Source organism: Zalophus californianus, chromosome 6, assembly GCF_009762305.2.
Source record: "Zalophus californianus isolate mZalCal1 chromosome 6, mZalCal1.pri.v2, whole genome shotgun sequence".
In the NCBI taxonomy this organism is placed as follows: Eukaryota; Metazoa; Chordata; class Mammalia; order Carnivora; family Otariidae; genus Zalophus; species Zalophus californianus.
In genome coordinates this window covers 99,763,718-99,791,626 of record NC_045600.1, presented here as the reverse complement: position 1 = coordinate 99,791,626, position 27,909 = coordinate 99,763,718, and the positions used below count along the sequence as shown (strand labels likewise).

Here is a 27,909-nt window from a genome sequence, read left to right as displayed (position 1 = left end):
ACTGCTTCTGACCAGAGCCCATGGTCCTTCCTCAAAACCAATACCCAAGGCACTGTCATGGAACTTTCAGCCCCTCTCCTCCCCCCTCCAGCTCCCTTTCAAGTTCTTTTCACCTGTGGTACTTCCTTTCAGTCGCACCCAGTGGGGTTTTTGTCTCCAGCTAGGACTCAGGCTTCACCATTCACCCCTGGGTCCGACTGCACATGGGTACACACACCCCACCTGGCTAATGTTACGTGTCTTGTTGAGACTTAAAATAGTTGTGACTTCCTTTAAGGATCTTTTCTTAACATGTGCTCCAATCAGGGATACATGCCCCCAGGAGTCCCTAAAACTGCATCCCCATCTACACGGTTTTCTTACAGCCTGCGTGCACTCCCCTTCCCCAGCAGGTGGTGAGCCCCTTCAGGGCAGGAGCCACCTCTCCTTCGAGCCTCCAGCCCAGAGCTTGGCACGTGGTGGGGCTTAGACAATACATGTAGGGTAAACAAACGCACACACAGTTTTTGTTTGAAGCGTTTATCCTTTGTAAAGTGCAAACAAATCTAAGGCTGGTAAAGCAACATTTCAATGACATTAACTTGATCAGTTATAAGGGAACAATAGTTACTGTGGTAAGAACTGTTAGAGAGGGGCCCCTGGGTGGCTCAGTCAGGGCGTCCGACTCTTGGTTTCAGCTCAGGTCATGATCTCAGGGTCCTGGGATCGAGCCCCGCATCGGGCTCCACGCTCAGCACAGAGTCTGCTTGAGTTTCTCTCCCCCAGCCCCTCCCCTAGCTTATGCTCACATGCATGTGTGCTCGCTCTCAGTCTTGCTCTCTCAGATAAATAAATAAATAATAATAATTTAAAAAGTTACAGATTATTATGAGACTAGGAAGGGGGAAATGGGAGTAGATTGGTGAATCTTCGAGCAGTAGAAAAGATTGACTCTCCTTATTCTATGGGAAATCTGCCTGAAAAATATGATGGAAATGTTTTTACATTTGCTAGAGGAAGTTGAAGTTAATTGAAAACACTATTGATTTTTAAGTGAGGAATAACTTTCAGGCTTATAAAAGCAATTATGGTCCTTGGATCCAATTATTAATATACCATTGTAAATAGATTCTTCCCCCAGAACATTCTTTCCATTTCTTTGAAATTTTAGCATGTGTTTCCATTTCTATAGCTAATGCACACAGAACATTATTTCTTATTTGAATTGATATTTCCTATGAAGTCTCTGTTGACTGTTTTAAATTTGCTTGGCTCTTTCCGCCAGTTATATAAGAACTACAGAGTTAAGAAATCTTATTTCTAGGGACGCCTGGGTGGCTCAGTCGTTAAGCATCTGCCTTCGGCTCAGGTCATGATCCCAGGGTCCTGGGATCGAGCCCCACATCGGGCTCCCTGCTTGGCGGGAAGCCTGCTTCTCCCTCTCCCACTCCCCCTGCTTGTGTTCCCTCTCTTGCTATGTCTCTCTCTGTCAAATAAATAAATAAAATCTTTAAAAAAAAAATCTTATTTCTAGGGCCTGTCCTTGGAGACTGGGATTGGAAGCAGGTCAGAAGAGGAGCCCAAACATGAGCATTTTACTTTGAGGGTTCTGGTAGGCTGCTGGGTTTAGGGACCAATGGGGCATTTTTCTAATTTAAAGCACATACACTTCCAGCGTATTTTTTTGTCCACGTTAGAAGTCAAGTGAAGGCAATTGAATTAAGAAAGACTGCCTGTAACATAAGCAAAGCAAATTTCCTAACTCTTGTGAGATGCAAAGCAAATAATTTTAGGCATGCTGTATAATGTCTGATACCTTCACATTCTTTTAACTTGCGTTTTAGTCCAGAGGAAGAAATAATATTTTGCCATCCCAAAAGGACCAGTATAGTTATGCTTGTATATACTGTAAGCTTCAGATAATTATGTAACATTCCATTATTGTACCATATTCTGAGCAAATTACCAGCCTCTGATCAATAGAACTTTTTTTTAAGTGTTTGTAAATGGAAACCAAGAAATGAAACTTCCAGTCAATGTTCAGCCAGAACTAATTATTTTAAAGCTTCTGAAAAATACCACAATTACTAGAATGTCGATGTTCTATTATTGGACCTGGCGTACTTATTTTAATACATGAAATGAATTCTGTTCCATTATTCTTCTGTTCTTTTGCTTCCAACCAAAGAGATAAAATAGTTCGTGTCTATCACACTATTAACCGAAGAATCGCTATACTTTTATTTCATAATTCCAATAGGATTTGTTGCTTCTCCTTTTCCCTCTCTCTCTTACACAGACACACAGACACACACACACACACACAGCTTGCTCCAAGGAATTCTGAACATGAAAATATGTTTACTCATCGTGATAAAGGAAGTTGAAGAATAAAGAAATTGATCAGTGTTGATTATCACTGTGCTGTGTGGTTCCACTTTTTCTAGAAATGCTTTTTTAAAAATCTGAAATATATAAGTAATTATCTATCTCAAAAATTTAAGCAATTAAGAGAAATCACATCCAAAGAAAAAAACCCTTCAATAAGTCAGAAGTATTTCTTTTTTTAGAAGATTTATCTATTTATGGGGGAGAGAGAGAGCGCACATGTGAGCGCAGGTGGAGGGGCAGAGGGAGAGAATCTCAAGCAGACTTCACTATGAGCGCGGAGCCCAATGTGGGGCTCGATCTCACCATCCCAAGATCATGATCTGACCCAAAATCAAGAATCAGACACTCAGCTGACTGAGCCACCCAGGCGCCCCAAGTCAGAAATGCTTCTTTTTCTTTGTTCCATTTCTATTCTTGTCCATACATTATTTTTACTTAGTTGTGATCACATTATAGATACATTGTCTTCTGCTTATGTTGCCATCAACTTTAGCTGCAGTCTTTATGTATGTTGCCACGTAGTTTTCTAGTTATTTTAAATGTCTGTGTGATTATTGGATTGGGTGGTTGTACCTTTGCACTTTGGGATTTTACAATATTCTTGACCGTTCACATGATTTACAACATTATAAAATGGAGTTTCATTTGTCGACAAAACCTGTGCTGCAAATAAGCAAGAGTACATGTTTTGACCCTGGGTCTTGCACATAAATCACTTGATTACAGGGACCATTTAAATAGATCATTTCCTCATGGAGCCGAGATATTTGCTATACCTCCTTGGGCCTGCAAGTAAGCATGTCCTCTATAAACAGTGTGCCATTTCATCCACACTTGCTGGTTTTTTCTTGCCACCACATCTTATGGAACTTCAGTTTGCTTTCCCTAGTCACGTGACCTGGAAACCGGGGGCTCCAAGCACTCACATGGTGAATAAGTCACATTGGTGGATTCAGAGCCCCTCAAAGAGTATTGTTCCCTTCTTCTTCCCTCTAATCTCTCTAATTAAGTGTGTGTTACGTCAGGGAAATTCACCAAGTTCTGAGTTTTGCTCTGATGGTTACCTTAATCCTTTTTGTGTTTGTTTTGTTTCAAAACATCAAATTATTTCCAAATTTATTTGTTTCCTTTTGATGCTAAGGGGTCACCTGGCTTTGGATGTACCCTAAGCAGACGTTTCCTCTTTTCTTGAGTGAGCCATTGATAACACAAAGCAACCAACAGAGAGATGAGAAATCTGACTGACTTAAGCATGTTGTGAGTTGAGGTCATCATCAATTCAAGGGGATTTTAAAGGAAGAACGGGTATTTTGAAGACCAGCCTATACACTCTTAACAAAAGGGTTTCCCCATGCAGTGAGGCCACCAAAACGGAAGGTAGTCTTTGTTATGCAGGATGTGATTAATATTGCCTCATCATTTAATTTTAGAACTTCTAAAATAAAGTTGCTTGTACCAGTTCAGGGCACAAGGTTTAAAACCTGAGAGTGCCTACGGTTTCCTTTTTTTTTAAATTACAGAAGTAATGTATGTGTTACTAAAAGTTTGGGAAATAATGAACTAAAAGGAGTCTTCCATGGTATCTTTCACTTTACCAGAACCTCTACTAATATTTTGTGGTAGTTCTAGTCTTTTTTTCTTTTCAGTGTTTTTTTTCTTTACATTTTGTAGTCATGTTTTCATATATAATTTTTTCTGATTTCACTCAATTGATTACTTCCTATGCTTTTCCCCCTAAGTTTACAATCTTCCTGTCATTTGTAATTTCTGTATAATATTCCATCCTTCTGATATCCCATAATGTTCCTAATCATGTTCTCCATTATTGGGCATTTAGAATGCCTAATTGTCTATTCCAGACATGATCGTTATCAAGACCTTGGTCCACAAACCATGTTGATATTGCTCATACAAGTCAGGGAGGTGACCTCATCCTGGCATGGATTTGCCTTTCTCAACCAGTGCTGTGCCTTTATTACTGAATACCTTTATGCTTGCTTTCTTTTTTTGTTTTTGTTTGTTTGTTTGTTTTGTCAGGGGGGAGGGAACCGGTTGTGATCCACTTCACGGGTGGGTATTTTTGTCTTTCTTTCCTCAGTGGTGAAAGTGGTGCTGGAAAGACAGTGGCTGCCAAATACATCATGAGTTATGTCTCTAGAGTATCTGGAGGAGGTCCCAAAGTCCAGGTGAGTTAGTGACATGACCCATTTTGAGGCCCTGTATTAAGTGAAGTGTAAAAGTCTCCATTTGCTGTTTAAAAAAATTTTTTTCCACAGAAAAGACACAGAACCAACCAACTTCTATAACCAAAAGCTTGAAATCTCCAAAGAAATAGCATGAGATGGAGATACCTAATATAGAATGAGCTCTTAAATATCTAGCAAAGGCCAAAAAATCCCAAAAGGGAATAAATGAAGGACAACTCATAAAACATGAAACATGCTCACCCTCATGATAATAAGGTGCAAAATGAAACCTCACCAAAGAACTATTCCTTAACTGTCAGAATGGCAAAAATTTTGTCGTGTTTTAAACACTTTGTTGGTAAAAATATAGGAACATAGTTCCTCTCATACATTACGGGTAGGAGCATGAACTAGTATACTTTTATGGAGGGTATTTCAGCAAAATCTGTCAACTCTATGTGTATACACCTGTTGATTCATCAATTCTGCTTGAGAGAATGTATCCTTTAGATGTGCTGAAATGTATGCAAAATGATATAGTTATTTGATATGGCATTTTTTAGTAATGTAAAAGACTCGAAACAATTTGAAGGTTCATCAGTCAGAGACTGGTGAAATAATTTATGGTTCATAATAGAATAGAATATTAGACAGCTGTAAAAATGAAACTTCATGTACTGATAGGTAATGATCTCCAAGATAATGATGAGTTACAAAAAGCAAGGTTCACAGCATTGTGTAAAACGTGTTGCCATTTGAGGAGAATAAGAGAACGTATACCCGTATTTGTTTGGATGGGTATAACATACCTCTGGAAGGTTAGATAAGAAACTGGTAATGGGTTCTTCAGGGAGGGAAACTGGGAGACCGAGAGAAAGGCACATTCTCCCCTATAGCCTTTTGAAACTTTTAAATTTTGAACTATGTGACTGCATTTCCAAAAATCTTAAAATAGAGTGGGGGAGGGGGCAGGGGAGAGAAAGGAAGAAGGAAACGTTAGAGGGTAACATTAGGAAAGCAGAACATCCAGGAAAATGAGGACAAAGGAGAGATGAAAAAGGAGAGGAGCACAATATGGGCCGAGAGGCAGCACGTTCGAGGGTGCAGCGTGGGTGCAGCGTGGAGAATGGTAGTTACTGCTTCGTCTGCCTTTACTTTGACCCAGCGTGGTAGCGGCATCGGCGTCAGCAGGACTGGGCGAAGCCCCCTCCCCGAAGAGCAATGGCTGATGGCGGAGGTGGGCCAGGGTCCACAGGGGCTTGCCCAGAGGCATAGGGCTTATCACTGGCGCAGACCACTGGGAACAGTTTCTTACCGGTACTCGTGCTCCCAGGTAGATTTCACCGTAAAGATTAATTTTTTAATCTGAATCATTGGATAAGTGCAGTCATCTGTAGACTTTAAAAAGGTACATCAAAACTCTCTTCACTGTGGTTCTGTCTGCTAATTAAATGGTGCTCCGTCACATTGTGTCCTTCTGGGTCAGAAAGCTTCAGGCAGCCTCCAAAATTCCTTTCACAGAGTAAAAGAGTCTTAGAGGGCCCTCTTTCATTGAATGAAAAGAAGATCTAGAGTAGCACTGGCCAGTGGAAAGATGGCACAAGTCACGGACAGAATTTAACATTTTCAAGTGGCTAAATCTTTAAAAAGGTAAAAAGAATCATGTGATATTAATTTTAAAAATATATTTTACTTAACATATCCCAAACATGATCATTTCAGCATATAATCCATGTCAAGAAACTAACAAGATACTCTGCATTCTTTTTGATATTAAATCTTTGAAATCTGGCATGTAATCTACACTTCACAGCACATCTCAATTGGGACTAGCCTTCTTGCAACTCATTGCAACACATGGCTCATGGCTTCAGCATTGGACAGTGAGAGTGATTCAAGAACTTAGGTTGGTGCGGTGCTACTTGATTGTCTCTGTTCATGTGATCACACCCTATCCCTAGAAGGTTGACATGAAGACAAACTCAGGATGCTGTTTTATGGGTGGGCTGCACCTTTACCTTTATTTGTTCTTTGTCTTTTCCCCAAATGCTGACCACACGCCCCAAAATTCTGTTGGACATCTTGATGGTTGATGGATGGATGATGCATATGTGCATAAGGATTCTCAGCTTAAAAGTCAATAATTAAAGAAGGGAAGAGACAAAGAAGAGCCTTTCTCTGGTTCTACCCCTTATGAGAAGCTGAGTGTTGATAAAGGGTATCAAATAACATATAAAGCATTGATTGATGAAGAGCCACAAAGTCAAAATTAATTTTACAAAGAAGGCATCATTTGCATAAATCCATGAGTTTTTAAAGGAGAGTAGGCAGCTTGGAAGATGTTTCTAAGCTTTGAACTTGACCCCATGGAGGGACCACCCAGAATTTGCCTTTGGTGCCATTGCTAACCACATAGCCCAGTTAGTGAAATTCCCATTCCCTTTCCTCTTCTGACTGTTCAGGAGAATGCCGAGGGAGCAGCTTCGGCTGTTACATAGTTAATTAGCAGTTAGTGCCTTAATCTAGTCCTGTTTGCTACAGACCACGACCTAGTGGCCAGACTGCAGACGTTATTGTTGACTTTTCTCTTCCTGTTTTCCTATGAGGACAATGATACAGAGCTCTTGGCTTGAAATTAGTCAGTAGCTAAAGAGCACAAACCAAAGACTTGTTATTTCTGGAACATGTTTAACCATAGCATGTGAATAATTAGAACTACAAGGAATGACTCACTTGTTGAAAGACCTCTCCAACATCAACTCCTATCTGTTGAGCTGTCTTGCCCATAGAGTGTTTTGCACACTTTTCAGTCTGGCACAGAAATGGGGTGTTTGAAAACCAAATCCTTCCTCTCTAGTAGGCCAGGAATTGTTCCATACAATCCAGTGTTGGCCCTTGCTGCTCCAAACATGGCTCCACGCTGGCAAAAGCAGTAGAACCAGGGAGCTGGTTAGGAATGCAGACTCTCGGGCCCCGCCTCAGACCAATGAATCTGCGTCTGCATTTAAACAAGATCCCTTGGGGATTCATGAGCATGAAGGTTTGGGAAGCACAGGCACCAAGTCAAGGGAGCTGGAAGACATGAACACACAAGCAGGTTTAGATCTGTTGCGAGAAAAGCATAAATCTTCCAGAAACCCCAGGAACATGTAGAGATTTGAGACCTCATCTTAACTGCCTTCAGAAACCAGGTCCTTAGGGAGAGTGTGGTGTCACGTTGCGTGGTTGGTGCTTGCACCTTCCTAACCTCTGGCCTGTCTGCCGTGACAGCACGTCAAGGACATTATCCTGCAGTCCAACCCGCTCCTGGAGGCCTTCGGGAACGCCAAGACCGTCCGCAACAACAACTCCAGCCGATTTGTGAGTCTCTTCCCTGTTTCAGAAAATGTCACCTGATGGGTGATGCTGATACCCCCGATTTACGTCTGGTATCCCCAAGGAAATAGGAGCTTTTCACGTACCATCAGGAGGCTGCCTTTTCAATCTCTTCTTCATTTTCTATAGCTGTGTGCTGTCAGGATATCCATTTGCCCTTTCACTGAAATTATTTTTGAGCCTCGGGATAGAAGATAATTTTTGAAAACAGTTCTCAACCCAAGTTGCCTCACTAGGGAAAATAAAAATTGATAGAAGTGTCAGCTTTGGTCCTGGAGGGGTTTGCCTTGTACCCTGGCGGGAGGACCTTCTTTCCCAGACAAATAAACGAGTTCACTAGATTTGCAGGTCTTCTTGCCTTGCTTTTGGTTCCTGGAACCTGGGCCGATCGAACACTTCGATCCTGTATCTTGGAGACAACTGTCCTCTCTGTCATCCAGAGTGAGCTAGTTGTCTGCCCACCCCTAAGAGCTCTGTGTATTTGTTTTAGACATACTCATGTAACATAATCACATCCAAAAGCAACTGGATGCGGTCCGTCAGATGGCCTCCCAGCTGGTCCACTCAACCCAAGGCAATGAAAGTGTCAGCCAAATGCATTGTCATGAATGCCCACTTAGACATTTTTCTGCCTGAGTGTCTCCTCGGGGGTGAATTAGCTGGCGAGGATGCATAGGAATATATCCCCCTTGACAAAAAGTCACATTTACAAAGAAATGAGTATTTGGCCAGTAGCTTTGATTTATGTAGATTTTATATCTTATCTCAACCCTAGATTATGTCTGGCAGTAAAACATTCAAGGAGCCATCTGTGAGGCTGATTCCGGACCATTTTAAAATAAATAGTGGGAATTTTGGAGAAAAACAATTTCTTTTTCAGCCTTCTATTTTGGAAGGAAGCTTCTATTTCCAAGAGAATTCTTACTAAGGTCTCATGCAGTGATTGTTAGATTCCCTGGTGAGTTATATCTCTCCTTATTGCCCTCACTTTCCTTGCTGTTCAATACTATTCACACTGTTTGTTCATTTGTTCACCACTCCTATTTTTCTGCTTGATGCCTGGGTCGTGTTATCTTGAAGAAGTTTCTAGGTAATGAAATACAAAAGAAAATGTGAATGAATTTTCCACTTGACCTTTTTTTCCTAATTGTCTGTCTCAGTCATATAAAAAATGCACTTGACCGGGGCGCCTGGCTGGCTCAGATGGTTAAGCGTCTGACTTCAGCTCAGGTTGTGATCTCAGGGTCCTGGGATTGAGCTCCGCGAGCCTGCTTCTCCCTCTCCCTCTGCTGCTCCCCCTGCTTGTGCTCTCTCACTCTCTCTGTCAAATAAATAAATAAAATCTTAAAAAAAAAAATGCACTTGACCAAATTTAACTCTCTAGCTACCCATCCCCCCCTTTGCCTTCCTTAGAGAGCAAAAGAATAATTAAATGGGTATTTTGATGTTTCCAATATAAGTTATTCTTTATTCTTGGACAAGGAGGATACGTCAGTCATTCTTTGTAAAACAAAACAAAAATAGCATTTATTTTTCCGATTATAAAATTTCATGTAACCCTGATGGAAAGATGAGAAAGAGTGTGAGCGCATGCACACACACACACACACACACACACACACACACACACACACACACACACAGAGTAATGTCTGATGGGGCATCCAAAGATGTTTCCATTAATAATGAGAGAAATGTAAATTAAAACTATATATCATTTTCTGTCTCTCAGATGAGCAAACATTAAGGAGATTTATAATACCAGAGAAAAAACACTATTGGTTGAAGCCTGACACATTCCCCTAGGAGAGCAATTTGGCATTTTTTTATCAACATTTAAAATGTTCAGGGGCACCTGGGTGGCTCAGTCAGTTAAGCGCCTGACTCCTGATCTCGGTTCAGGTCTCGATCTCAGGGTTGTAGGTTCAAGCCTTGTGTTGGGCTCCAGCATGGAGCCTATGTAAAAAAAAAAAAAAAAAAATTATCTAAGTTTCCTGTTAATAATGACTTATTTAAAAAGATATCCATAATATATTGTTAAATTTCAAAAAAATAGGTTATAGAATAATATTTATGATATTTATAATGTGCTTATAATATGGTCTCATTTTTATTTTAAAAGGCACATTATATAAAACTTAACTAAGGTGTCTGTAAATCAAAGTTTGACTATATTATTAACAAGTGATTATTTAGTAGGAGGGAGTAGAAGGGGCATCAGGGTGGGAATATAGGTAATTTCTCTTTTTAAAATGGACATGCAGGGGCTCCTGGCTGGCTCGGTCCATAGAGCATGCAACTCTTGATCTTGGGGTTATGAGTTCGAGCCCCACACTGGGTGTAGAGATTACATAAAAAAAAAATCTCTAAAAAAAATGGACATGCAGTATGAATCATAAAAACTCCCATATTTCCACTTACACCAATCTTTTCAAGTTTTAAGAAATATATTATGAAATATTTCAAACACTATTTAAAAATAATACAATGAACACCAGTGTTCCCAGTGCCTAGCTTAAGAAATAAAACATTACCAAGAATCAACACATTACCAAGAATCAATGTTTCTTTCCATTTAATTATGAAAACGCAACATCCTTTCTTCATACAAGTTCCTCTTTTTCCCCAGGCTGCTCTACAACAAAACTCTCTTGTTAGGGGTTTTAACTTTTACGTAACAAATTTGAATTGTATATTAGCCTTTCTATTCATTGGAACAGTGGTTCTCCACCTTGGCCACATAGAAAAATCACCCAGGCTCTTTAGAACTGCTCAGATTTGGGTACCAGTTCCTAAAGATGGATTTACCTCTCTCGGGGCACCCGGATGGCACGGTCGGTTAAGTGTCTGCCTTCAACTCAGGTCATGATCCCAGGGTCCTGGGATCGAGTCCCAAGCCCTGCATCGGGCTCCCTGCTCCGTGGGGAGTCTGCTCCCTCTCCCTTTGTCATTCTCTCTGCTCTGCTCATGCTTTCTCTCTCTCTCTCACTCTCTCTCTCAAATAAATAAATAAAATCTTTAAAAAAAAAAAAAAAGGCTCCCCAGGTCTTTGCAACAGGGCAGCCAAGGTTTCAAACCCCTTCTGGAAGGGCTTGAGAGTTTGTCATTTACTACATCTGCCATTCCTGGGTTTGATGTCCTGTTTGGTTTCATTCCCACCCCCAGATTGATGGGGAATGGTTAGGGGCTACACGTGGACAGACACTGATTTATTCCCTCCAAAACGTGCCAAAAGGAAAGGATGATGAAGGAATAGACATCATAATAGGAAGCATGGAGAATCTTGTTCAGCAATCATTTCTCAGGAAGCACTGCAATTTGGGATAACATGGTTTGTGGTCCTTCTCTCTGTCTGGTGCTTCTAGGTGTTTGGGGGTTTATTTTGGGGAAGGGGGAGAAGTCATCAGAATAAGACACATAGACAGTTAGAGGGTGGCCTTCTTTTGTAGCCTTTCTGATACTTGGAATCTGCAGTTGACTTAGGAACACAGCAGGTAGTGGATGCTGTAGGCAGCAGGAAAAACACAAAATGGGCTTTTCTTGTCCTTAATGAGTTTATGGTTCTAGTCCCAGACTTGTGGCCTGGCAGGAGCCAGCCCTGAAATGGGTGGATTTCATCAGTGTACACATTTTAAAAATATTTAATATTTTAAAATATTAAAATTTGAAAATGTGAAATGCAGTTAGGCTGGGCATGCTCCGCCAGTTTGAACCCAGGCCGTACCACTCCCTAACACCCACATTTTCATCTTTTCCTTCGTCTACATTTACACTCCTGGCCCTTTCCAAGGATGGGAGAGCAACCAGATTCTAGCGAGAAAATGTCATTTCCTTAACAATCTGGACACCTTTCCAGCTAAATCCCAAGGCTTTATTCTCCTTTGTTCCTTCTGAGCAGTAATTTAAAAGGAAATAATTAACTACGACAGTAAGAAAACTCTACACACCCACAACTAGCTGGAAAGAACATTGTTTATAATCAAGTGTTTTTACTTTATATAAGAACGCTAGATGATCCAGAGGTAAAAGGGGGTGCCTTTTGCTCAAAGCCATGAAAATATGTCTGGCAGAGGGAAAATTTGCTCTCCCTGAAAGAGGCTGATGGAGTTCGTTCTTGCTAGATCAAGGGAACCTTGAGATTTTCTGTCCCATTCTTTACAGCTTCCGGCTTAGCAGGCAAGCACCCACTGGGGGGAAATGGGCAAGGAATACAGCATACCCTTATTTAGTCGGGCTGGAAATATAGATTCTCTCTCTCAATTCAGAATCGTGTGACTGGACAAAAGCCCTGGTTATTGTCTGATAGGAAGAAGTGAGGAAGTCTTGATCAGAACTGGGAATAATTCAGAATGTATCTTTCATTAATGAATTTCCTTGAATTATATGCTATATTCAAAGCCTGTTTGGAACATCATGTTTCTGTTCACCAACCATTGAAGGAAATCCCTAACTTTCTTGCAGGGAAAATACTTTGAAATCCAGTTCAGTCCAGGTGGGGAACCAGATGGTGGAAAGATCTCCAACTTCCTTCTGGAAAAATCCAGGGTGGTGATGAGGAACCCCGGAGAGCGGAGTTTTCACATATTTTACCAGGTTTTCCTTTATATTTTTTCTTTCCTATTTCCTTATTCCTTCTCCACATTAAAAAAATTTTTTTTGTTTTCCTCTAAGCTGTCAGGTTTAGGCAATCTAGTCTGCCAAGCCAAGGAGTATTTATTACTATAGTATGTATAAGTCAATGTGCAAAAAATTGTGAGGACATCCCTACCTGCGAGGAGAGTACGTTCTTGGGGAGAGAAAATAAGAACTTCCCAAAAGTTAAATAATCAAGAAGTGTTAGTATAACTTCAGAACAAAACTAGGAGTGCTTGATTCTTTGCCAGGCAGGAGTCCACGTGGGGAGGTGTGGCTGGGAGGGTGAGGAGAGGTACAGAGGGCGTGCAGGGGAACGAGGTGGGGAGGCTGCTCTGGCAAGTCAGGTGGACCGGTTGGCAAGGGTGGAAGTCTCCCGAAGGGGAGCTCAGAGGAAAGGCTAGAGGTGGGCTAAGGATCTTTAATCCCCGGTCAGGAAGTTCTGACCTGGACGTCCAGAAGCCACGGGGAGTGGGGCTAGAGCAGTGTTGCAGGTTGCTCTTAGATTATGTCCCAAGGCTTCGAGTATCCTTGGATTTGCCTACTTTTTAAAATGTTTTTAAGTACTTAAGAAATATAATGATACCAAAACAATTTCTTTATGTATGAGTTTATGTATTAGCATTTCATATATCAGGGGTCCACGTCAGATTTTCTTTGAAGAAAGGCCTACAGCTGTTTTTTGTGTTAATTTTACTTTGTTATGGTTTGAAGATCATTGGATTAGAAGGAAGTTAAAAGCTGTGTCGGGAACTCATACAGTCTTTTCAGTTAGATAGCTATCTCAGATGATGGCAAATCATTCTTGCAGGTGGCTAGCTAGCGCGTGATGAGGAAGTTTATTCTGGGGCTTGGAGAAGTTCAGAGTCAAGGAAAAGCTTACGGCCACGAGCAGCATGTGTCTGCAGGCTGAAGAGGGTTGGGGGGGCAGTTTGAAGATGGAAATGAGAGGCTGGGTGATGCGGATGGGGAGGAAACACAGAAGGGGGAAAATAGGAAGGGGGTGGCACAAAGATTTTTTTTTTAAGATTATTTATTTATTTATTTGACAGAGAGATAGCCAGAGCAGGAACACAAGCAGGGGGAGTGGGAGAGGGAGAAGCAGGCTTCTGCGGAGCAGGGAGCCCGATGCGGGGCTCGATCCCAGGACCCTGGGATCATGACCTGAGCCAAAGGCAGCTGCTCAACGACTGAGCCACCCAGGTGCCCCGGCACAAAGATTATTTTGAGGAGGCAGAAGAAAGCTAAGGGACCCTGATGTCATGGGTGACCTAGAACTTCTCTGTAATGGAGATGATGTTCCGTCCTTGTGGGGCATGGGGCTGAGATGACATAAGGAGCTTGACTGAGATGGAGAAGTGTGGCTAGGCCCTCTCTTTCCCTAAATCCCTCCGGGCTGGAACAGGTGGAGCCAGCTCGCACAGGCTGTGTGCATCCCTTCCAAGCACTTCCTCCAACGGGGCTATTTTCTTGGTAGTCTGAAATCAGTCGTGGTAGGAGTATTTACACCACGACAGTCAGCAAACACTACAAATCCATTTTTCTCCCCACGAGTTGATGGTTGAATATCTTTCTAGCACACCACTGGTGGGAGTCCTTTAAGAGGGCCTTGCTCGGACCAAAGGCAAACATCAGAGCAGGCACAGAAAGCCGCGGGACAGTCCACTGGGTAGGAGGTTTCAGAGTGCTGGAGCACGGGACCTGGGGCTGCTGTTCCACAGGCATCCATGGGGAGAAGCGCGAAGGGGCGGCTGCACATCATAAAGCCCTAAGCACGTTGAGCAGAAACGAAGTAATATGACCTGGCTTGTTTTCCACTCCTCTGAGGGCTCTCACCCACACAGCACTGCAGTTCTCCTCATTGGACGAGGGGAAAGTCTCAGCTCTTATAGGTCTTACCAGAGTTCAGAACTCGAATTTGCAGAGATGATCCGGGGCTACCACCAGCAGAGCAGCTATCCTGAAGCCCATATTTTGGAGATGAGCACCCATCATTTCAGAAGGCAGGGTCAGAACGTGCTCATCACCTGGGCCCTGGCGTGGGGCCTCAGCTTGGTGGGCACACCACACCCCACTTCCTTTTGTCCAGCTCATCGAGGGCGCCTCTGCAGAGCAGAAGCACAGCCTCGGCATCACCAGCATGGACTATTACTACTACCTGAGCCTCTCTGGGTCCTACAAGGTGGACGACATCGACGACAGGCGGGAGTTTCAGGAAACACTGGTAAGTGCTGGCTCAGGGCCAGGCAGGAGGGGCTCTGCGGCGCCGAAGGGCAGGGAGGGTTAAGAGTGAAGAGCCGCGGGAAATTTCCACCTCATTCTGCTGCAAGCTCTCCATTTCCTTAAACCTATGTGTAAGCACCCTTCAAGAGCCATGCGCCCAGCTGCCTGAGGACCATCGAATGAGTTGAAATGGGTAAAGAAGTGAATTCCTCATCCCCCACCCCCACCCTGCAGGGGCTCTGATTAACAGGTGAACACCGTTATAGGTAATACATTTACCATCCCAGTTTGCCTAGAGCTTATGCCATTGCTGAGCTGTTTCCTCAGAAAGGTGAAGCGAAGACCACCCTTCTGATCTTTTCCAACACCTCCATGTGCATTCCCTTTTACCTCCACACTGAATGGGCAGAGGGCAGCCCTCGCCTCCATGCCCTTCCTGCAGCGTGCATGTTACGGTACTGTCAGCCCCGGAACATTATTGAGGGGTCACATCTTCAGGGAAACAACTCAGTAAGTCAATTTAGAACTTTCTCGGGCTGTTCACCCATTTAGCATCACCCTCTGCCTTTTGAGTCAGCTTCCTGCCAGGCCCATCCCTCAGCCCAGACCCAGATGCGAGGCAGGGACCCTGACAGGGCAAGTGGGGGTGCGGTTGGAGAGGAGCTGACCTCCTGCTTGGTGGGGGGGGGCAGGCCGCTCAGGCACACTGTATCCTGGGTGCAGGAAAGAAGACAGCACCAAGGGGCCACATGGCCTCAAGGGAGCAGGGAGAAGAAATGCAGATGGGGGGCCTGCATTGGTCCTAGCATGTGGTGCTCTTAGGATTCAGATAAATAAGTCTCGGCATGTCAGCTGGTTTTACTGAAGTTAACGGGCCTCAGAAACAAGACTTTCCTATTGATGCTTTCATTTTATTTGCTGGAGAGTTTTATTCAAGATCCTTTTTCAAGTACAATCTATTTTTGCCCTCCTGATGTGGCAAAAGATCTCCAAAGTCTCCTTGGAGTAACTGGAAAGGGGGCATCCGTGCCCTTGGAGGGAGGGGGGTGGCAGTGAGGACACCCACAGGGTACAAGGACAGGGTGCTGACTGGGTATCCTGCTGCTCCCTCTGTGTATCTCTGCTCCTGGAGATCTCCTGCCGGGGGATCGTGTGCTGGATCTAAAGACAGAACTGCCTTCCCAGTGTGCCCCTGACACTTGAGAAGAGTGGGTGAGTGCGTTGGGCAGTGACCGTATCCTACAGCGCCTTCCAGCTGCCACTGCTAGCTAAGTCCCATGTGGCCGCACAACTCAATCTAAGCTTTGGCTTTTTAAAAAATTTTTTATTATTTTTATTAACATATAATGTATTGTTTGTTTCAGGGGTCCAGGTCTGTGATTCATTAGTCTTACACAATACACAGTGCTCCCCACAACACATACCCTCCCCAGTGTCCATCACCCAGACACCCCATCCCTCCCACCCCCCTCCACTCCAGCAGCCTTCAGTTTCCTGAGATTAAGAGTCTCTTATGGTTTGTCTCCCTCTCTAGTTTCGTCTTGTTTCATTTTTCCCTCCCTTCCGCTGTGATCCTCTGCCTTGTTTCTCAAATTCCTCATATCAGTGAGATCATATGATACTTATCTTTCTCTGATTAACTTATTTCGCTTAGCATAATACCCTCTAGTTCCATCCACGTCCTTGCAAAAGGCAAGATTTCATTTTTTTTTGATGGCTGCATAATATTCCATCGTATATATATACATATACACCACATCTTCTTTATCCTTTCATCTGTTGATGGACATCTGGGCTCTTTCCATAGTTTGGCTATTGTGGACGTTTAAGCTTTGGCTTCTTTATTACGTGCTTAGAAAGCTGGCGGCTGACCCACCTGGATGATTTCTCTTTTCTCCTCCAGCACGCGATGAACGTGATCGGGATCTTCGCGGAGGAGCAGATGCTGGTGCTGCAGATCGTGGCGGGTGTCCTCCACCTGGGGAACATCAGCTTCAAGGAAGTTGGCAATTACGCGGCCGTGGAGAGTGAGGAGTGTGAGTAGCTCTGGCACACGGCGGGTGAATGTGGGTGAACAATCGGTTGGCGCCGCCGCAGGTAACCGACCGATGTCCTTTGCTAGGGTCTCAGCCAGGGATTTGGGGAAGTCATGTGTCCTTTTGGGGCAGAACAAAAGGCCTTCAGAGAGTCTGGGCTTCTGGTCACCTGTGCCCCTCACCACATCCCACACCAGTAGACCATTCATGAGATTGTCTCAGTTTCAATTTACCATCAACCTTGGGGGAGTCTGGCCGAATTTCACACCTAGGTTTAAAAATAAAGTGATACTTTAATGAAGATGAGAGTAATAGCCAAATAACTCCAGAGATTTGTCTCCTAAGAAAAATCTTCTCTGTACCTGACTTGTAGGGCCTCCACTCACCTCACGGTCCTGAAGAGCCGCTGATCATGTTTATGTCAGTATGGAAAGCTTGCAGATGAAGCTTATCTGGGGGCTGGTTTAGATTGAATTCTGAAAACAAAAACGAATGGGCACTGGCTATTGTGTTGGTAGTGCTGGTGATCACCTTTCATGGTCACCTCTGTAATAGAGCCTGAAGACTGAAGGATCATGTTTGCTCTTGGGGAAGAAATCGGTCCTTCCTGCAGACACGTTATTGGTTTGTGTGGCGACTTTAGCCTCTGAGGCATCAGATGGCTTTCCAGGCTGCTCTCAACCCACACAGCCTTTAACCACCCAGGAAGACATTTCTTCCTTTCTCAGCATTCTTCCAGAATGATAAATTTAGATGCTTAGTAATAAATAGTATCCCACTCATTGCTGACAATGCAGGGAGGCTATTTCCATTCCAAATAAGGTTCTTTTTTTATATTTTTGTTTTCTTTTGTGATAAAAGAGGGAAGTTCTGCTAACTTCTGATGTCTATCTGATAAAGAGAAAGATGAATTATGTTGACCAGGGAAGTGAGTGGTGGGGGAAAACACTAAATATACACGGTGTGCCTAAAGTCTAGAAACAGGACCTAATAATAATCACTGTGTTTCTAGACTTATGTACATTTTCCTTCACATTTAACAAATGCACATATGTATCCAGGAGGGTCATTAACACTTGTCCTTTTTAACACTGACAGTGTGGGTTTCTTGGTGGTTGCTGTGGAAGCAGAATGAATTTCTCTTGCCTTCTTGGATAGTACAATCTTTTATTGCCTCTTTATGCTGGAGAACAAAACAACTCTGACACAGCAAGCCTTCCCCCATATGCTTGAGCCAAGAAGTGGTTCATTGCACATCGATGCCTGGAGGAAGTAGCCTCCTCAGCCAACTGGGTAAGGCCCAGGATTGGCAACTGCCTTGCAATGCCTTGATTGGAGTGGTGGAGACCAGGAGAGGCTATGCTTGAGACTAAAGAGAGCTAGCAAAGAGTTGGGCCCTCCTTCTGAGAATTTCTTTCCTGCTCACTTGGTATACCTTAACATGAATTATTACCTAAGCAGAGTGTCCCCCTTTGCTCGTTGCCTTGTTCCCTTCCCCAGAGGGCACCAGAGTTTCCAGTAATATGTGTTCCTGAGCCTCGATGCTCATCCATTCTTTTTTCTCACTTTTGTGCATAAATGGGGGCATAACACATCATGTTCTATACAGTTGCTTTTTCACTTCACATTATGTCTTGAAGATTATTCTATTCATTAAGAGCTTCATCCCTTTTTAGCTACACAGTATGCCATTGCTTGGCTATGTGTACTTTTACTGAACCAATCATATGTTGGTGGATATCAAGGTGGAACCTCTGCGATTACAACACTGAACACACTAAAATGAATATCCCATGGAATGGATTTTTATTTTTTAATTTTTTAACAAAATCGTTGATTTATTTGACAGAGAGAGAACATGAGCACATGCACAAGCAGGGGGAATGACAGGCAGAGGGAGAGGGAAGCAAACTCCCCGCTGAGCAGGGAGACCGGCGCAGGGCTCGGGCTCCATCCCAGGACCCCTGGGATCATGACCTGAGCCGAAGGCAGACGCTTAACCACTGAGCCACCCAGGTGCCTCCTGTAGAATAAATTTTTAGAGGGAAGTGTTTGCCCGTGTTTTTATAAGAGAAGAAAGCAGACTTTCTCTAGCTACTATAGAAAAAGATGGTAAGATTCTGTCACAGCTGACCTAATAAAGCAAAACAGCCCTCAGTAACAACAGATTGTGTTATTGACCCGACCTTAGACTAGTGGAGCTGTAGGATTTCCTGAGACGAACCTGTACATTGCTTAGAAGGCAAACAAACCTCAGCTTAAGCACATGTGTATCCCCCATAGTCACTACAGTAAGATGACATACTTTTGGAAACAAGTCTTGCTCCAAAGATATTAACCTGTGAATGTTGTTGAAGGGGAAAAAAAAATATGAAAATAGCAATGGAAAGTATGAGTGATGATGCCCATCTTTTTTGCAATGTGACTGATGGATTAGAGAGCACGGAACCTCAACACCGAAGACAGCCCACATTTACCTTGCCATTTCTTTTAGATTTGTCAAACAGCATTTTGTTTTTGCTACATCTTTTTAGTTTATCTCCTCTGTGCTTCAGGTGCACCCAGATAAAATTAATCCAACTTTGCTTTACACTTCAGTGCAATGACAGAAATCTGTTCTTATCATCAAAATGTGTTGCAACATTATTTTCTAGCAGGTTCTTTTATGTTCTGCGTAACTCTGATTAATGATACCAGAGTTATAGCAGCATTTTGAAATTAATACCTCCTCCCTCCCTCGCTCCCTCCCCACAGCCTCCAAGCTTCTGTACTGATGTCCTTCTCCAGCCACACCTGTACCCGTGCTTATGGAAGGTCACAGCCTGAAGGAAGTCAGTATGAGCAGCCCTATAATTTCAGCACCAGGGCCGCCACTGAAGAAAATACAGGGCCCTAAAAGCTTGTACTTGAAAAACATGGCATGGATTTTTTTTTTTTTTTCCAAGCGAGTACTAGATTTCCTCTCTAAACTTCTTAGGGGTCTCCCTAAGTTTGTGGCTCTGATTCTTGGCCAGATTCCATGCTTTGGTTTTCAAGTGCGTCTGGTCCTTCACTCCTGACCTCTTCTATAGAAGCTGTGGGGGACTCAGACATTAGTATGTTTCTTTTTCAGTCTTAGATAAGGACCCAAGGACTTAGCCCTTCATGTTGTATTTCTTTAGTTATGGTCAGAAAGTTTTACCAAATATTTTATTTTACTTTTATTTATTTATTTTTAAAGATTGTATTTATTTATTTGACAGAGAGACACAGCGAGAGAGGGAACACAAGCAGGGGGAGTGGGAGAGGGAGAAGCAGGTTTTTCCACTGAGCAGGGAGCCTGATGCGGGGCTCGATCCCAGGACCCTGGGATCACGTCCTGAACCGAAGGCAGATGCTTAACGACTGAGCCACCCTGGTGCCCCATTTTTACCAAATATGTTAACTGTGTCCCTATTTTAGCATGATCAGGGGCTTGGGAGACGCCCATGTTTTATAAAACAGACAAATGGAGGCTAATTATTCATCGTATCAAGGCATTTACTGCGGTGTAGTTACTGTGAACAGTGAGGGGCCCTGGTGAATTTACTCTAAACCCTTGGTAATAATATCTACTGTATCAAGTGAGACATGTTATGTTATCTGACTAACTGCCTAGTGGTGGTGGTAATAACCAATGTCATAGCTTCCCCTTAGTAAAGACCTCTTACATGTCAGACACTTTGGTAAATGTCTCTTGATTCTCCCAACAACCACACATGTGTCTAGTCTGCCTTATGGGCATCTTCTGTCCTTGCCCTGTGCAAAGCTTAAGTTTCAATTTAGTGGAAGACCCATCCAGATTCCTAAACATATGTGTTAACATGAAAACCAAACTAAAGGAATTGGCCATTGGCAAATGAGTGCCTTGATTTTGTTCACATGCCCTTTGTACAAGGAAGCCCTCATACGAGTCAGAGCATTTCGGTAGAACATGAGCATAGATAATAAATACCTTGCTCTGGCATTATACTTCTTCAAAATGCATTTACTGACTTAATCTCGTTGGAAGGGATCTACTGAGAAATGTCAGCCCGTTCAGTCTAACACCATCTGTGAAATTCAGATATTCTTTATTGGGAGGCTTGTGATTTTTTGAGCCTTATCATAAAGTCTTTAACAAAATCCTTTTATCAGAAACTGTTGATACAGTTTATGCAGAAAAAGAAGACTCATATCCCAAGTTTAGAGTTTGGATTTGTGTCCATGAAAATCTTTCATTCATACTACAAAAAATCTGAGCATTCTTTCATGACCCAGAATGGTGTCACTTATTCATATTAGAGTGTTTGGAGCAGAAATCAAGAAAATCCATTTATATCACTGGCCCTCTCTTGGCAAGTTTCATGGCCTGAATAAGTTACTAAGCCATCTATTCAGCTCTTCTCTTCAAAGACCAAAGCCATGTTACTATGTGTCCTTAGGATGGCTTGGGTGTGCTGTGGGTGAATAGCACCCGTTCCCTCCGTGTCGCTCTATCTGCCTCTCCCAGAGACATCTCGTAAATCACACCCCTCCACCCACCCAGAAGCCATGCAGGCCCCCTTTGACTCTAGCCTAAATTTCTCCTACCATGCAAGGACCTCCACTGTCAGGGTTCACCCTAACCTTGTAACCGCCTACCTTTCCAGCTATGGCCAATGCTGGTCCACTTCCTGCACCTTTACCGTGTCTCCCACCCTGCTCCCTCCACCCCTGTGCACGTCCTACTGCACTTCCCTCTTCCCTCTTCCTCTGCATCTGTTCAAAGCCTGTTAATCCTTTCAGGCCCCACCCGAGTCCCACATCTTCCTCGACTGCCCAGCAAGTCATAATACCTTCCTGTTCTAAATTCCTCCAGGACCTTATTTTCTCCCTGTATCACCTATTCAGCTTTTAGTAGGCTTCTTAATTAGGTAAGCTGTCCATGCCTCATCTAGACTCTCTTCAAGATTTCTTAACATTTTGTGTTAAACCTACATGTGGTAAGCACTCAAGAAATAGATGATTATTATGATATTGTCATTATTACTTTCCTGATACCAGGTGCTTCAACATCTTTGGTCAACATGCTATGAAAACACCGTACCAGAAAGGAAGAAAACAATTTTTGGAGCCAAAGAAATATCTCTTGATTTAGTTTCCTTCCGGGCTTCCTTGCTGCAAGCTTGGAGAGATGTCCATTTTAGGCATGTAGCTGTGATCTCAGCAAGGGGATTGGTTCCCCATCCTTCTTGGATCACTGATTTGTATTATTGGAAGTCTCAGCCGTCATAGGAATTGACTCATGTAATAGAACAATTGAGAAAAGCAAAGTGGATGGGTGTGTGTGTGAGACTGCTGACAAGCAGTCTTCACTAGAGTGAAAGTTTTTGGGGGGCCAATGATGGTGTCTTGTGTCTTGTAGGTGCACGTGTGCACACATAAAAGTGCCTCTGCGTGTTTACGAAATGAATTGTTAAAATTCTGAAAGACAGTCATGTTTTATTTTGTTTTCTGTAGTTTTGGCTTTTCCTGCATATCTTCTGGGGATAAACCAGGACAGGTTGAAAGAAAAGCTCACAAGCCGGCAGATGGATAGCAAGTGGGGAGGCAAGTCGGAGTCCATCCACGTGACGCTCAACGTGGAGCAGGCCTGTTACACCAGGGACGCCCTCGCCAAGGCTCTGCACGCCCGAGTCTTTGACTTCCTGGTAGATGTAAGTAAACGCAAGTTAACGCTGGTGGCGTTTCACGGCTCAGCTCTAAAGAGTAAAACTACTAAGGGCTTTGTTTTCATGTTTTGACCTGTTCCTTATAACCATTAGCTTACTCCTCCACTTTTTTATCCTTTCAGCCTGGGATTATTGAATCCCACTTTTGCTTCTAGAATTGTCCAGCAAGACATTAATACGGTAACAGCTTCTTATGGACAAAATATTTAGTAAAGCCAGAACTACAGAACAGAAAAGGGGAAGACCCGTGGTCATGAAACTTGGTTGACTCTTGAGCCTAAAGCTTTAGAATACTGTATTTGTCATGTATTGCTATGTTAAAGATTAACCCTAAATTTATTGGCTTAAACCAATAAGCATTTATTCTGTCACAGTTTCTGCAAGTGACTTAGCTTGGTGGTTCTGACGTAGGGTTGAGGCTGAAGTCCAGAAGATGATTGCAGCTACAGTCATCTGAAGGCTTGGAAGGTCTCGTCCTAAGCTGGTGCGCTTGTATGGCTTTAGGCAGGACGCCTCTGCTCCCTGCTGCATGAGCCTTCTTTTGGGCTGTTTGAATGTCCTCACAACGTGGCAGTTGGTTTCGCCTAGACGGAGTGATCTAAGAGAGAGAACACGGAAGAAGCCACAAAGCTTTTAATTTGTAAGCTTGGACTCGAATATTGACACTCTGCCATATTCTGTTCGTTAGAAGCAAGTTACTAAGTACAGCCCACCGTTAAGGGGAGGAGAATTAGATTCTACCTTTTGAAGGGAAGTGTATTAAAGAGTTTTTAGGTATATTTTAAAACTACCATAGACTGTTTATATGATGGCATAAGCATATATACATACATATATATATATATATGTACACCATGTGTAGACTCTGAAAATTAGTCTCTCAACCGTATGGAACTGCCAGGGACAGCCTGTGCTAATCATCGTAGCCTCTGAATGGTAGAATAAAATAGCAAACACTTCTGCAGGCCTTACTATGTGCCAGATGCCATTCTAAGTATTTTAGGACAAAACAGTGCGATTCTTCCCACAACCACCCGACCCAGGCATTATTATCCCCGTTTTACGGATAACTTAGGTATGGAGGGGCTAAGGAACTTAGCCAAAGTCACACTACCATTAAGTGATAAATCTAGGAATCACACCCAGGTACTTTGGCCGCGTTCTAGCTCTTCTACCCCTCTGCCTTTTATACTTTCAAGCTAGAAAGAACCGTAGGGGAGCCCTAGGGCAAGAAGCGCACCGTGGCCATTTGCTCCAAAACATCTGTGTGAATCCTGGCAACAACATCTATCAGGCTTAAAGTGTGGTTAGGTGTGGTTAGGGTTGAGTAGGGCAGGGCAGGACAGGGTAATTATTTTGTGTACTTTCTGGGGAAGGTCAGGGTCATACTAAGGATTAGTCATCCTTTTAACTTGTCCAGACTCCTAGTTTTACTGACAAGGGAATCTTAAGCCTAGGGATTGGTGGATTTGCCCGAGGCCGTTCAGCAAGAGAGTGATGCAGAGTTGACAGTAGAACCCACGATTCTCATCTCTTTGTTTCCCCGTCCCATGCCTTCCAGGGCTGGGCTTCCTACCTTACTTTCTTTTTGCCTGCCCTTAATTTTTTGTGTGGTAAAAGCAGATGGACGCCCCATGTAACTAGAGCTAACATTTCCTGGGCACTGAGCAAGAGCCAGGCACAGGGCTGAGGGCTGTGTGTCATGACGCATTAGCTCACAAAAGAGGCCACGTCATTTTCTTGGCTCGGAGAACACCTCTGGTGCTTCCACATTCATCCAGGTGTTCACCATCTCCGGGAACTTTACTCCTCTGTCCCTGCCTGCCCCGCCTGCCTTTCTGAGGCCCCTGGTGGAACCCGCACCCACCCTCTCGAGTTAGGTCTGGCCGTGGGCTTGCATGTCCCTTCTCACAGTGATCCAGAACACAGACGTGGTAGACGTGCCATTCCATGGAACCTCAGACCCTGCCCCTGGCCCAGGGCAGCCTTGGGGATTCTAATGTCACCGTCGTTGGCAAAATCATAGTGAGGATTCAGTGAAACACATGGAAAGCGCTGCGCAAAGCTGGGCACTGGTGAATGGTAAATACACGGGGGCTGCTTATATTCTCATGACTTTCATAATAATGATTGGTATTATCATCCGTAGCCGGCTCACCCTCTCTCTAAGCTTCTAGCACCAGACATTGTCGTCACGTTGATACCCCTCCCAGCTGTGTTGGGGGCCAATACGTGGCTACTGAATGGGGTCAGTGGAAGTAATATTTATGGATGTCGTCTTATTGGTTCTTTATACGAAGTAGGTTTTACTTCAGCCATCCGAGATGACATTTTCTTCCAATTCTCCAGACTTCCTGAGGAAAAACTAGCTGCCAGAAGTTAATGGCTTTCATCGTTAAAAAACAGTAGCTTTTTCGGATCCTGGTGGCTTCCCAGAGTACTTGACCTTGCAGCAAGCCTTTTTTCGAAGCTGCGAGTCACCTCTCTTCTTGTCATCCTCTGTTCCAGCCCACAGTAGCATTTGCTGGGGACAGTACCTTTCCCTTTCCCCCACGTGTGCCCCTTTCTGAGAGGAAAGAAAATGAGTTAATTGCCATGCTGGTTACTTTCTCCTAGTCCATCAACAAAGCAATGGAGAAGGACCATGAAGAATACAACATTGGCGTCCTGGACATCTATGGCTTTGAAATATTCCAGGTAAGGCCAGTTTGAACAAGTGGGGTTGTGGGAGGGTGGTGCATTTCATCTGGCTTAAAAGAAACAGTTCTAGGTAATGGAAAAAAACCCACTATAGTTCCTTTTTGCCTCTGTTTAAGTTATTCATGTACCTTTACTAAATTAGTTTCTCCTAAATATAAACTATGTTGCTGTCTACCGATGCCGCCAGCATTTCTGTTAAGGCTTCTCACATTGAAACATTTCACTTAACCGCTTAAGAAATGACTGCATAATGATTTCACAGAAACAATTACATGCAAGTAACTTTTTTTTTTCCACAGAAAAATGGCTTTGAACAGTTCTGTATCAATTTTGTCAATGAAAAATTACAGCAGATTTTTATTGAGCTGACATTAAAGGCAGAACAGGTAAGCAGTCCCTCTTCTTTCCTCCTGTGTTATTTCCAGTGTGTTTTTTTTTTAAAGATAGGAAAGTCTCTCTTTTGGTACTAGATTCAAGTTTTAGTCTTGTATTAGGAAATATGCTTAATAAAGTCAGGCAGAAAAACCCTATGCCGTTGTGACATTTTAGTCTATGAAGTGTAAACACCATCTGCTACAGTTTCTTTCTCCTTTAAGCAAATGATGTTTTGAAGTTGGACTTATTACTGGCTGCTTTTACTACTCTGACTCATTGACCAAGTGGAAAATGGAAACCTAGTTCCAACCCCAATTGTCGATGGCATGGACTGTGTTCCAGAGGAAAAACTTGGGTTTTCTCAGATTTGCTCTACTCCCAGTCTTCCTTAAAAATCAATGTGTCTTTAACAAAGCTTGTAGTTTTCATTCTGACTTGAAGGAACATGCCTTGGTTATAGTTTCTCCTCAGAGTTCAGGGCAGGTTCCCTTTGATTCTGGGTTCCATGTTGTTTTGGATTCCTAGGGTTGCTGTCACAACGTACCACCAACTGAGTGGCTTGAAACAACAGAAATGTCTTCTGTCACAGTTCGGGAGGCCAGAGTCTGAAACCATAATGTCCCTAGGGCCACACGCCTTCCTAGCCTCTTCCAGCTTCTGAGGCTCCTGGTGGTCTTTGTTCTGTGTCAGTGTAACTCCAGGCTCTGCCTCTACCTTCATGTGGCTTTTCTTCTCTGTGTGTCTCTCTGTGCCCAAATCTCCCTCTTCTTTCTCTTGTAAAGACACCAGTCATCGGATTAAGGGATCACCCTCAATCCAGGATGATTTCATTTACAAGATCCTTAGCTTAACTATATTTCAAAGATCCTATTTCCAAAACCTTCCATTTCGAAGTTCTAGGACATGAAATCTTGGGGGACACATGCAACCCACTATACATGTGAAAGGCTATTTGGGGGACATTAAGTTATGGAAGTGTTCGTGCCTCTGCCTGGGAATCTCACTGAGCAGCGGTTTCCACATAAATCTCTGCCCTGGTGTTCGAGCCTTCCATCCCGTCAGAGCAGCTAGCGCAAAACACCTAGGGTAAAGGGTGGTAGGGACTGAGACCGGATGATGTAGGCAGAGCCTAGGTCATATAGGAATGTTGTCCAGCGTGGCAAAAGCTTCACATTTTGTAGGAAGTGTGATGGGAAACCCTGGGGGAATTTTGAGCAGAGCATGACATGGTCTGATTTGTGTTTTTGAAAAGGTTATTCAGGCTCTATAGACTTGTGGAGTGGGCTGAGGGGAAGACAAACAGGAGTAGGAAGTTTAAAAACCAGTTAGGAGACTGGGCAAGAAATGGTGGGGGTGTAGACAATGATGGTACCATTAGAGATAGTAACACCATGAGAGGTGGTCAGATTCAGCTTGTGTTTTGGAAAGTGAGTCAGCATGACTTGCTCAAAATAATTAGCAAGAAGCCAAGAAGGAAAGAGGAATTAAAGATGATTGCTCCCTTTGTAGCTTGAATCACAGGGCCAATGGTGAGGCGATTTGCTCAAGAGTGAGATTAGGAGAGTTGGGTGGCGATGGTGGGGAAATGCCGAATCAGATCTCCAGTGAACAAGTTCCATCTGTAAGGCCTGTGACACGTCTGAACAGAGACTCTAATGTATGAAATGTGCATGACCCTGGAATTCACGGGGGAAGTCTAGACTAGAGAAATGAATTCGGGGGTCATTAGCCTGCAGGTTCTATTTAAAACCATGGGATTGATTGAAATCCCCTAGAGAAGCAGGGCTGAGAATATAGGAAGGCTGGAAGATTGAGTCCAGAGACTCCATCAGGTGAAGATCTGGAAAGAAGTTGACAAAGCAAGACTGGTGAGGAAGGAAGGAAACCAGGAGAACGTGGTGGTGTTCATCAAGTTAAATGAGCAACTCGCGTGAGTGAGAGGCCTTCCCTTTGGGTGCCTCGAGGCTAATCCGTACCGCTGTCCTTACATTAAATTCAAAGAGATGATTTTGTAACTGGACCTGTAGGTTAAGCCATACTAAATTGCCATCGTTTGAATATCGAAAATGATTGTGTGGTAACAAATTTCATAGGGTTCAAACTAAAAATTACCAAGCATGAGGCATCTGGCTGGCTTAGCCGGTAGAGCATTTGACTCTTCATCTCAGGGTCGTGTGTTTGAGCCCCATGTTGGGCACAGAGTTTTCTTAAAAAGAAGGAAAGAGAGAGAGAGAGAAAGAAAGAAAGAGAGAGAGAGAGAAAGAAAGAAAGAAAGAAAAAGAAAAAGAAAATTACCAAGCA

The 27,909-nt window shown here is 43.4% G+C and overlaps 1 protein-coding gene across 3 annotated transcripts in view; it reads left to right on the top strand.

Annotated features, from left to right (window-relative positions):
- Positions 1–27,909, top strand: part of MYO1E (myosin IE) — a 189,004-nt gene that overhangs the window by 106,456 nt on the left and 54,639 nt on the right. For 2 of the 3 annotated variants that reach the window (XM_027571990.2, XM_027571991.2), the window contains exons 5-12: positions 4,469–4,556; positions 7,827–7,916; positions 12,393–12,524; positions 14,653–14,787; positions 16,690–16,822; positions 22,322–22,518; positions 25,150–25,230; positions 25,533–25,619. In XM_027571990.2, coding sequence (XP_027427791.1) covers positions 4,469–4,556; positions 7,827–7,916; positions 12,393–12,524; positions 14,653–14,787; positions 16,690–16,822; positions 22,322–22,518; positions 25,150–25,230; positions 25,533–25,619 — 943 coding nt within the window. Of the gene's footprint in view, positions 1–4,468; positions 4,557–7,826; positions 7,917–8,870; positions 8,890–12,392; positions 12,525–14,652; positions 14,788–16,689; positions 16,823–22,321; positions 22,519–25,149; positions 25,231–25,532; positions 25,620–27,909 lie in introns of those variants that run through there. The other variant, XM_027571992.2, reaches the window with a different exon arrangement.